The 12206-nt window shown below is 40.8% G+C and overlaps 1 protein-coding gene across 3 annotated transcripts in view; it reads right to left on the bottom strand.

The window, feature by feature from the left end:
- The window catches only part of prrc1 (proline-rich coiled-coil 1), a 16831-nt gene extending 5026 nt beyond the window's left edge, over positions 1-11805 (bottom strand). The window contains exons 1-6 of one of the 3 annotated variants that reach the window (XM_042508988.1): positions 11718-11805; positions 9625-9737; positions 3998-4396; positions 3068-3213; positions 1474-1576; positions 1207-1370 (exon numbers count right to left, since the gene is read on the bottom strand). In XM_042508988.1, coding sequence (XP_042364922.1) covers positions 1207-1370; positions 1474-1576; positions 3068-3213; positions 3998-4396; positions 9625-9721 — 909 coding nt within the window. In that variant the 5' untranslated portion in view covers positions 9722-9737; positions 11718-11805. Of the gene's footprint in view, positions 1-1206; positions 1371-1473; positions 1577-3067; positions 3214-3997; positions 4397-9624; positions 9738-10591; positions 10691-10737; positions 11023-11717 lie in introns of those variants that run through there. The other 2 variants (XM_042508987.1, XM_042508986.1) reach the window with 2 other exon arrangements.
- Positions 11806-12206: the final 401 nt, after the last annotated feature.

Here is a 12206-nt window from a genome sequence, read left to right as displayed (position 1 = left end):
CTTGCATTCCTTCTTACAGAGACATCGACTGGCTAGTCCCTGATAGGAGACAACTGACTGTTCGACACGTATGCGCTATGTTATTGATTAATTTCCTGTCATATCTCTGTTTTCTTACTTTCTCTTAATTTAATTCTTATACACTGCAGCATCTCTTGATGATTTGGAATGGGATTTTTTGGTTGTGTGTATAAGTTTTTGTCTTTCTGTTTTTGTTTAAAAATTCAAAAGTCAATTAAAAATTTTCAAAAATTGACCCTCAAACAGTCAAAAGAAATGTCCCCACACGACTGGATCCTCACACTATAGCAAACCCTGCCAATTCAGCAGAACAGCAGGGAGAGGGAGCAGAGTGAAGCACTGATGTCCTCAGAGAGTCGACATGTATTTCTGAGTGTCTATCATTTGGACTACAACACTGGAACTGTCAGCCAACTAAATTCTAGAGCTGAAACCACGCACTGATTCATTTCATTAGTTAGCTTTTGTAAGGAATGCTGTTCAGAATTTACATCAAGACAGTGACACAGTCATAGGGACAGTCTCTGGATGAATGTGTCAGAGCTGATGTAGCAATACACAGCAGAGCTGGACACAGTATCAGTCATAGGAAAGTGCAATGCGGTCCAAACACATCTTTCACTAGTTCAAACAGAAACCATGGGCTACAGCATGAACTATTTGATAATAAAAGAACTGTGAGTGGCAGGATTTTTTTTAAGATTATTTTTTTGGGATGTTTCCCTTTACTGATAGGACAGCTGTAGAATGGCAGGAAAAGTGGGAGAGAGAAGGGGAATGACACACAGCAAAGGGCCACAGGCTGGAATCGGACCCGGGCCGCTGCAAAGTCCTCGGCATATGGGGCACACACTCTAGCAGGTGAGTTAACCGCCAGGATTTATTTAATCACTTGTTTCAGCAGATGTAAACAGTATTTCCTCCCTCTGGCCTCATAGCCTTTTCTGGCTGCATTACAAAAACATGTGACTCGAAATGCAACAAGAAATTAGTTTACAACATGTCCAAGCACTTCAAAAAGTTTTGGTCAGAACTGATGAGTACAAAGGAATGGGTTTGATGAAACTCGATCCTGTAAAAGTGTAAAGCTTGGCTGCAGTAGCGCAGCCTTCTCTGTTACTTTGATACAGAACCTTAAGAAAAAAAATGAAATGAGCACATTAAGAGAAGCAGCAGTGGACTGACCTTGATGCCGGCTGCATAGCCCACAGGCTGTGGGGCAATGTTGGACTGACCGGGCTCTCCAGTGACCATGGCCATCCCAAAAACTTCCTGGAAGGCATCTCTGACTGCCTCCACATTTACCTCCTTATCCGAAGTGACCACAATGTCAATGTCCCCACCAGATTCTGGAGAGCAACAACATGTGAACCTTTATGGAGAACATTTGAACTTTTGGTCAGCTGTTATCATGGAGTCATGTGGTGAAAAGGAGAGAGCTGCTGGACTTACTGATGTACGGAGCCATGCCAGGATCCAGAGTGGTGATCATGGACTCCACAGAGTGCTTGGTTTTGTCCAGGACTGTCTTTACGACAGGGTTACCTGCTACTCCCTGAACACACACAGACAGAGCACATCATGTCATTCAGTGCCAAGATGGACCTGGTCAGTCACACGCATTCATCACGTTTGCACTTCTTATCTAGAAACTACTACTGACATGTAAGACATGATATTTCAGCTACAATTACACATCTAACAGCTTCATTTCTTATTGCTACCCTAGTGGACAACTATAGAGTGGTGAAGGGATGACATTTTTGTAGGCCAACCAGGAAGTTAGCATCGCACTGGTTCCCTTGTCAAAAACCTTATGGGATTTTTGAATGGGATTTTTGGTTATTGCCAAAAATAAGCTCTGTGACGAACACAAGTTTACAAGACTTACACGTTTTATTCAGCATGATAATCTTCACAGATGAACACCACTTTTGTGTGTTTTGAAGTGTAAATTAAATCACCAGAAGCAAAAAGCTATTGTTAGGCTATACACAAACTACATTGCGGTCACACGTATTAAAAGTCACCACTACAAACACTGTAACAACACGTTAAAACACGATCGAAAATTATTATGAACAGATAAAACTTTGAGTGCGAGTCTGTAAAGCTGTAACGGCAGACAATAGGGTTTAATTAGTTTCTGTGTCCGCTGTGATGACGTCTAACGTCCCCGACAAACACTGTAGTCCCAATTAGCCACCTTTAGCAACCGCCTCTTTGAGATGAGTAAAACCTTAAAAGTTCAAAAATCGGGTTTAAGCAGATGTCTTTTATGCTGCAGAACAAAACGTCTTAATATCTTAAGCCTGTGCTAACCACAGACCTTATTCCGGGCATTTTACCAAAAACCCATTGAAAAAACCCATAGACTTTTGGACAAGGGAACCGGGAGTGCTTAGAGGCTAACGGACTTACGCCTTTTAGGACTCATTACTTCACCACTCTATTCCACAGCTATTTTCCTCTATATGCATCAGGTATGCATGGGTTCTGATGGTTCTGATGCTATAGTTGCATTTAAGCCACTTGGCAGACCTGGGCGGATCATGGCACACACTGCCACCCACTGGACAAAAGTGCATCACACATCTGTGGAAACCAAGATGGCAAAAAATGATGTGCAGCCCACCACCACCACCACACACACAAAAAAAACCCCCAAAAAACTAAAAAAAAAACTAAAAAAGCAAAATAAATAGATAGATAAGTTTAAACTAAAGAGAACAAGAAAATGTCCCAAAAGGTGCAGAAAAATATATACAGTATATGTTTATTTTTTCCTGTACCATAATTTTTTAGTATATATCATTCTAATGGTTAAAGATTCAGTATTCAGTTTTAAGGAAGTCTTCCCTTTTTTTTGATTATTTTCTAATAAGCTCCCCCACCCCCACCCCCTTAATGTCTTTTTCTTTATCACCTTTTACTAATTACTTGCAATTTGTGGGCCATTTCCTGTCATGCTCGTCATTGCCTGTTTCCCCCCTGTTTTAGAAAGAAATATAACCAATTAGCTTAGATTTGATTCTAGCAATATTACCTTAAAGAAGCCCCAGATGCCTCCCCCTGAGGTGCCATGTCCGGACACCCTGGGATCTTCCTGCTCCTCTGGGAAGGTGATAGGTGATGTAGCATCTAAACCTCCTGTCATGGCTGGCTGCTGAACCATGGGGTTTGGCACAACACCTGGAAGAAATTATTCAAATAACAAAAAACCCAAAAAAAACACTGTACTGATATATTTAAGGGGCGTGATGTTTTACAAAACTGCCAGTTGGTTCGCTACAACACAGTGGTATCACAGTATGGTAAGTTTTCAATACAACAAAAAATAAAAATACCAAGAAAATATCCTTGATTTTTATTGTTATATTTTTATCATTATTATTTGTGTGTATGTGTGTGTAAATGGACTACACTTGTATAGCACTAGTCTTATTGACCACTCAAAGCGCTTTAACACTACACATTCACCCATTCACACATACATTCACACACTGGTGGTCGAGGCTACCGTACAAGGTGCCACCTGCTACTCAGTAATCATTATATAGACAGACAAGTCACCAATCAACCTGACCTGCATGTCTTTGGAATATGGGAGGAAGCTGGAGACCCCGGAGAGAACCCACACAGACGCGGGGAGAACATGCGGGGAGAACACGACGCCATCGTGCCGCCCATCACATCATTCATATCATATATAATTTATACTTCATATAGTTCATTCTAAATTACCAGTATGTTTTCTTGCCAGATAATCTCACAGCCAACGCAGCTCAGTGCCACGGCAGAGCCTGTATCAACCCAGTTAGGTAACATACGCACTGAAAGGAAGCAAACAGCACTCCAAAGAAAAATCAGCACACTTTGCGGCTCCTCCACTTCCAGTGTGAAAGTGTTGTAAGCCTGGCTTCATGGAAAATCTTGCATCATGTGTGTTTCACAGAAGAAGTCAGGTGGCTCTTACCTGGAATGGTGGTGGGACTGGAGAATGTTGGCATCAGTGGTGTCTGTGGTGTTCGACCAGCGTGACCCCGTGTGATGTCATATCCGGCACTCATGGAGAAGTTAGATACGGCTGCGCCTGCAGGGGGGGCTGAGATGCCAGGAGCAGAGAGGGGAGGTGGTCCAATAGGGGGGACCAGAGGAGACAAAGAGGGGGAGGTGGAAGGGGGAAAGGGAGAGCTGCTTGTGAAAGGAGAGGCAAGTGTGGAGGGAGGGGGTAGGTTGGAGGACTGGGAGGGGTGTGCAGCCAAAGGGCTGCTGAACGTGGAGAGGGAGGGAACAGGGGGGAGGGAGGTGGAGACTGAAGGGGAACCAATGGAGATGGAACTGGTGGCAGGAAGAGACAGTGGGCCGGACAGACCTGAAATACAACGAAGTCATGTTACACCTCAGACACACACATCCCTGGGCTTTTTGTCAACTGCTCGACATACTGTTAGCCTTCCTTCTCACTGTATCTGATTGACGCTCTGGATTCTTTCTTACAGCTGGGACAAAGCAAAGTGTCCCTGCTGTTTGATGATTTACCACAAATGCTAAAGTAAATAAAATATAGCCGCAAGGTGCAATCCTGGGTCCCTTTCTCAGCCAACAGGGAAAGAATCTCAACTGCCTAATATTAAAGCCACAGGCAACAGCAAAGTGGGTTTCAAGCCTCACAGAGCTGAACAAAATCACTTCAACCTGTTTCAACTTGTCTGAAGAAGTGAGAGCAATTGCACATTGTTTGATCATTACTATAATGTGTACAGGTTTCAGTCCGGACTGCAGTCCGGCTTTCTTGTTGAGGATGTGAGGGGCATGGCCTTTTAAGTTTTCCCTTTTTTGGCTGTCAGTTATATCGCCACCTGATTAGGATCAGATTTGATGTGAAGCATAATTTCCAGTTACAGTGCCTATTTTCAAGATAAGAAATACGAACATGAATGTTTTGTCTGATCGGTGTATGCTGTTTAGAATGTTAACAGAGTGCATTTGTCAAAAATGTGATGGAACTGTGTGATCCTTCTTACTTTGTTTTTAGTGTCTGTTAGAGTTCATTTATTTGCGGGGAAGTCTGAAATGTGCCATACAGGCGCAGTAGGTGACACTGTGATGTAATGTGGCAAACCCTAACTGAACCATAATTACAACTTAAGTAATATTCACTGCCTTATGTTCAGACATGACAATTAAAATCCCATAATTTATTTACCATAATTATAATCCTCTTTGAAATTATTCAAATGTAATTATTCAAATGTGCAGTATTCTTTCAACTCTTGAATGTAGGCTATATTTAACATGTGACATATACTGTATATATTGTACATTCTTATTGTTATTCTTGTGTGTATTTCTGTTGTTCATTGTAGCATTGCACACATTTATTTTTTTGAACTTACATACTAGTTTGATGCATTTTATGTAGCATAAGGCACAATTTTTCTATTTTACATACTTACATACGCAACATACTTATACATATATTATACATTATACATACTTTATTTTTTAAAATATCTAATCTAATATCTCTATATATAAATATCTATCCAATTGTCTACTTTTACATTATTTCTATTTTTATATACTTGTTCTTGTACTTATTTCTACCTGCTATAATTCTCAATTCTGGCATCAGAGCAACTGTAACAAACCAAAATTTCCCTCAGAGGATCAATAAACTATTTCTGATTCTGATTATTAGGATTACAGGGGGAGCTCAGTAATATAACACAATCAATACTAGATATTCAAACAGACACTAACTGTCAATATTTGATTGTTCAATGATCAATTGCTCAATAAAATAACTACAGTATATACTAGCTGATCTTATTTTTGGTTAGTTTTACATAAACACATAACACGAAGAAACATTTGGAGAGGTGTCCTTCTCTTAATTATTCAATGATTCATGTAGGTTTTTTTTTTATTGGGCAGGAAATAGAGTGGTCAAGTCTGTAATGCTTTTTGCACTTCCAGTTCCCTCATCTAAAAGACTAAGGCTAAGGTCCAAAAGTTCACAAAATCTTTTTCTTAACCTCCAGAGAAAACATCACAAGGTCAAGGAAAGATGTAAAGGAGAATTGATAAGGACTTAGGAAAAGACGATCGCAGTGTTTAGAGAATCTGACTGAACTTCTCGGCTCTGTGATGATGCAACGGCGTATGTTATTGATGAAACTGCACAAGTTTGAAAAAGTATACAGAGTTTGGACCCTTGAGTGAGATATTTCACATGGTGAATTACTTCCTTTGGACACACAAAATCTATGACATCTTGGTCTACGTCATTTGTAGACCAAAACATGTAGATTTCATGAAAATCAAAAGATAGTTGTGGTACGAGGCGTCCTTCCTGTTGCCAGTAGGTGGCTCAGTCAGTATCATAGTTCAATGACTTGTTGATGTGATAAGGGCTGCAGCCTGACCACAACTGTGAAATCTGGGGCCAATTGGTCAATGCAAAGTGAAGTTACAACAACTTCCTCTTTGGCAGCAACCACTGGGTCTCCATGGCAACAGCGTTCATGGTAAACCTATACTTCAGAGGGAGGCATCATTAAGGTGTTAAAGGTTTTGTCACTGGTTTTGAAGTCAATCAGATAAAATCTGTAGGAGCAGTCCATTAAAGAAGGAAGCAATTAATTTCCATGACATTTATTGTTGCCAGTAGGGGGCACTAAAAGTTATGGTAACAGGTGTCATGTAGATGTGTTCAGGGCAAGATTGTCATCCAACATGTGAAGTTTGGTGCAGATTGGACCATGTCCCTCAGTTATAAACTACTTCCTGCTTAATGGCGAGACATGGAAATATTTGGCTCAGTAACGGCCACACAGTGTGACGAAAACTCACAAATGTAATAACTTTTGATGTCCAGGGCCTTCTGAGAGGATGTTTAGATTTTGAAGTCAATCGGATGAAATCTGTAGGAGAATATACAAAAATACACCAAAATTGCACATTCAATTCAAAATGGCTGACTTCCTGTTGGGTTTAGGGTATGGGTCCAAGAGGCTTTTTTGTAGGTCTTGGGCTGTTTCACATGCCTCCCAAGTTTTGTAGCTCTAGAAATGTACCACAGGGGCTACTTTGTTGAAATCTGTAGGGGGCGCTACACAGCCATTTTGGCACATCAGTGCAAAAACAATTACATCAGATATCACATTTTAGGACTTATGATGTGTGTGCCATGTTTGGTGAGATTTGGTGTATGCTTTGCCTCTCAAAAAGGGCTTCCATTTTTATGGCGAATAATGCCTAACTTTGGCAATTGCGTTTGATGAAAACGCAAAAGTGTAATTCCTGTGCATCATGAAGGTCTTTACAGTATTCTAATTTGATATGAGGTCAATTAAATTAACCTGCTACAGGGGAAAAATCAAAGGGTAAAACAGTAATTTCCTGCTACCAATAGGTGGCAGTATGAGTAAGATTCAAAATTGCACTGCAGATGTTTTCAGGCCTGGACTCTTATCAAATCTGTGAAATTTAGTAAAGATCTGACCATCTGGGGCGAAGTTCCAACAGTTTTTGATGTCATGTCGACACATCAAAATTGTCCACCCGACTTCGGAAACGCCTTTCAATGAAAACTCTCAATATTCATCTTCCAGCATTATCAACGTTTTAAAGATTTTTTGAGACCATTTTGAGATCAATTGAGTCAACCTGCTAGGAACTGGACATCTTACTGTAAAACTTTGCCTTTCTTGTGCCAATAGGTGGCGCTCTCATTATCGCTTAAAATTGTCATACAGATGTGTTCAGGGTGGGACTCCTATCAAACAGTTTGGGTTATATTGGACCATTTACAGCAGAGTTACATACCACTTCCTGTTTACTTCCTGGTTCATGGCAGAACATGCAAATTAGATGCCTCATACAGATCACATGGTGTGATGAAAAGTCATGATTTGAATAACTTTTGCTGTCGGAGGTTTTATGAAGGTAGGCATAACATTTGAAGTCAATCTGATGAAAGCTCTAGGACAAGTTCTCAAGATTACAACCCCTGAAAATGGCCAAAAATACACCAATATTACAACTTCAAATCAAAATGGCTGACTTCCTGTTGGTTTTACGGTATGGGTATTGGGGTGTTGTATAATTCATTCATTCATTTTCCATAACTGCTTGTCCTTGTAAGGGTCGCAGTGCTGACACATATAGACAGACAACCTTTCATGCCAATAAACCTGACCTGCATGTCTTTGGACTGTGGGAGGAAGCCAGAGACCCCACGCAGGCACGGGGAGAACATGCAAACTCCGCACAGAAGGGCCCCCGTCCATGGACCGAACCCAGACGAACCCAGTTCCAACTGGGTTTCGAACCATAGACCCTCTTGCTGTGAGGCAACAGTGCTAACCACCTGTGTAACACCGACCGTGTTGTATAATAATAATAAGAATTCCTTCAGTTTCAAGAGGATCCTCGCACTGTTCAGTGCTCGGGCCCTAATATTAATAATTATAATTCCTTCAGTTTCAAGAGGGTCCTCGCACAGTTCGGTGCTCGGGCCCTAATAATAATTCCAAGGATTTCAAGAGGGTCCTCGCACCGTTCGGTGCTTGGGCCCTAAATATAGGCTCCCAGTCACAGAAGTAAAATGTAACGTTGTCACACGGGATGATTGCTCACACTCACTCTCCTTGATGATCATTCTTACGTTTCAAAAGTGATGAACTGAAAACATCAGTTGTCTTAAAACACCGCTTTGCGTTGTGGTTAATGTGCTGATTCTGATTTCATAGGCTACAGTTATTTATTGTCACTATATTTTTGCTAGAAGCTCTATTAGAAAAAACAGTCAATAATAAATATTAAATACACATAAAACATGATAAGAAAATAATAATAAAATGAGAATATAAGATATATATATATATATATAACAACATTGTCGGGAACATTAGACGTCATCACACTGGACCCTAAAACTCATTCAACCCACTCGCCCACCTTTACAGCTTTATAGCAACAGTCATGCCCAAACTTGTAGATTTATCTGTTTCTGATATTTTTCGATTGTGTGCGCTAAATCAAATCAGAAGTTGAACGATTTGGGGTGGTGACGTTTAAGTCATGCGACCATGATGTAGTGTGTTTAAAACCTAACAATAGCTTTTTGTTTCTGGCGATTTCATTTACGCTTCGCGTTGGCCCTGCCTGGGTGATGCACCACCCTGGTAGCCAACTATTTCCAATATCTAGAAAAACATCCTAACATCAACCTTTCTTTTCTTGGTCTTCCAAAATCTTTTGCTGTTCTACTATAACCACTCTGAATACTCAGTGTCCTTCTCACAAAGAAAATTTACATGCACAGACACCTTCACACACACAAACACACCCACACTTACACACATATCTCATACACACAGAAAACAGCCCCCCCAATTTTTTTGTTTTGTTTAACTGTAAAAACTGTAAAACCGTCCAGCTTATATGTTATCTATCCTGTGTTGTCAAATGTCTTGGTCTTTGTTTGTATTGTTTGTCTTGCAATTAAAAAAATCCCATTTAAAAATTTCATAAGGTCACAGCAGAGGGAACCTGGTCTGCTCACATATCAATACTTCATAGATCAGCTCTTACCCATGGTTACTGGTGGGGCACTAACTGCAGCAGCCACAGTCAGAGGAGGTGTGGGGCTGGCTGGGGGTGTAGTCTCAATCCCACTCTCTTCCATCATCTTCTCACCCTTATACCTACAATTCAGAAAAAAATAGACATCAGGAGGATGTTGGGATCAATCAGGATGTGTTAATCTTGTTCAGGGCATCAGTTCTAATGCTTGCATATATAAACTGAGCACACGCCCATCCCATAAGCTCAGGTTTAGCAGCAGATATTAGATATCAACCATAGACTGCACAGAAAAACTGGCTTACATTAAATACAGTTTTGTCAGTGATTATAAAAAAATCTGTATTTCCACTATTAGTTACATGGATTCAGTCAAAAATTTTACCAATCCCTGGTATCAAGTTACCTTAAATCCTATTACTGTAATGCAGTGACAACACAGATTTTAAATGTGGGAGAAACATTGCTCAAACATCAGATGTATATTCAGTATGAGTACACACCCTAAAAAGTCAGACCACTGCATCCCTAAGATACACATGTTTAAACTTCTTTGATGATATGCAAGGCTGAACTACCAACTGGGCAAAGCAGATCTCCATGTCCCCATGTTTACTGCCTAGTGTCTAAATGTCCTGCTGTGGATGGCTAAAGTTATCTGAATTGAACTGAACAAAGTACAGATTTGTTTTGAATTATGCACCACTACACTGAAATGTAGGCCTATATTAACTATTTGAAGCCTGAGAAAATTAGCTTACTTTGTTTCAAATTACGAAAAGAATTCAAGAGCAACTTAAGAAGAAACAATGCCAAAAAATAGCACAAAAAAGCAAAAAAAGACATAAAAAACCCAAGAAAATTACCTGAAAAGTAGCAGAAAAAACAGTTAAGTTAAAAGAGAACAAAAAATCAACAAAAACAAATAAAAATAGCAAAAGTAAAAGCAAAGGTTTAAAAAAGCAAAGGAAATGACCTTAAAAGGTGCCATGTGAAAGTCATCTGAGCCATAGATTGTCTATGATGATGGAAGATGGACAACATGACAGTTCCCCTAAAGCACAGCTTTTTAATCTGGATCTTGTTTTTAATCAATGGGGCTGTTAGCGATGTTTTGATGACCTGAATACGTGTTTTGGCGGGAACGCCTCCACCATGGGTATCGCTTATGTGCAGACTCCAGCTCCAAATGACGTCACCAGTGCAAGATCGTATCTAGCATATTTTAGCTTTACTTAAGCGTAGCAGGGGTAGGTTGGGGGCGCACCGTCCGTCTTTATAGAGAGGCTAAGATCTAAACCCAGCAAAAGAACACTGTTGCTCCAGGTTTGAAAGGGTTAATATGAGGACCAAAAGGTTCCTGCATTTTCACACTAGTTTGAGGCCCTGACCCAAAATCTACTTTAAAAATATTTATTTTTTTTACCTCAGGTGCCATTGTCCTTACATTTCGCAGATAACTGAATAAAATCAATGAAACTATCACATACTAACACACACTGAACTGTGGGGGTCCACAGCTCATTGTTGCCCCAGGGCCCCAGGTTAATGCGGCCCTGGTGATAAGCACCTTCACTGCTTCATGTTTAACACTGCAAGGAGGGAGTACTGTGCTGCAATCATAACAGCACATTACGATACACAGGAGACATCTGCCACATCACCTACTGCTCCCTGTCAACGTGTACACTTTACCACACTCACGCGCTGACATGTTTAGCAGCACGGCACAGCACGGCTCTGTTTCACGGTAGACAGGCTTCATGCTAACTGTGCTCAGAAACAGTGCTAGGCTAAGCTTGTCTCGAGTAATAAAGACATCCTGGAAGTAACGCTCCACTGTTTCTGTCTGTTAAGAAGCGACCGACATCACGCTGTAGGAGTTGGAAATGAACTGAGCCTAGCTTCCTACAGAACTCAGCTGGAGGGACATGTGGAGACACACACGCGCGCGCTCGGCTCTAACAAAACAAAGCGGTGTAGGTGCAGTAAAAGCGACAAGTACATTTTTTTAATCAAATTCTCCAAGAAACAATCACCAATGTGTGTTATACGCCCTTAATTCAGATTACAGGACACGTAGCTGGACTATCGCTACTCACCTGCTAGCTTTACTAGCTCTGTACACCCATGAATACGCCACCGACTCACTTTAATGACGTCACGTGTTGCCACGTATGCTAGACACACGACTGGGGGGGCGGAAAGATCAAATAATCTCCCATCCAAACCCCTTTCCCACCACCTTTCCCTAACCTCCAGACAAAACGTTACGAGGTCAAGGAAGGATGTGAAGGAGAATTCATAAGGAATTAGGAAAAGATGATCGCGGTGTTTAGAGAATCCGACTGCACTTCTCCTCGGCTCTGTGACGATGCAACGGCGGATGTTATTGACGTGAACGGCTGTCATGAAACTACAATGTTCACATGATGGACTACAAAAAGCACATCCTCACTGGATTGGTTTTTAAGGGAACAAACAGGGTTTTTCCGTAATTTATTTGTGTTTGTTTTTTTTTTTAAATCTTCATTTGCTGCTTTCTTCAAGTCTTATGTAACGTGGGTGTTGTGCGCCATAAACTCTGAGTA

The sequence above is a fragment of the Plectropomus leopardus genome, chromosome 20 (genome assembly GCF_008729295.1).
Source record: "Plectropomus leopardus isolate mb chromosome 20, YSFRI_Pleo_2.0, whole genome shotgun sequence".
In the NCBI taxonomy this organism is placed as follows: domain Eukaryota; kingdom Metazoa; phylum Chordata; class Actinopteri; order Perciformes; family Serranidae; genus Plectropomus; species Plectropomus leopardus.
Note: the sequence above shows the minus strand (reverse complement) of the source record. Positions and strands in the feature narration are given on the sequence as shown.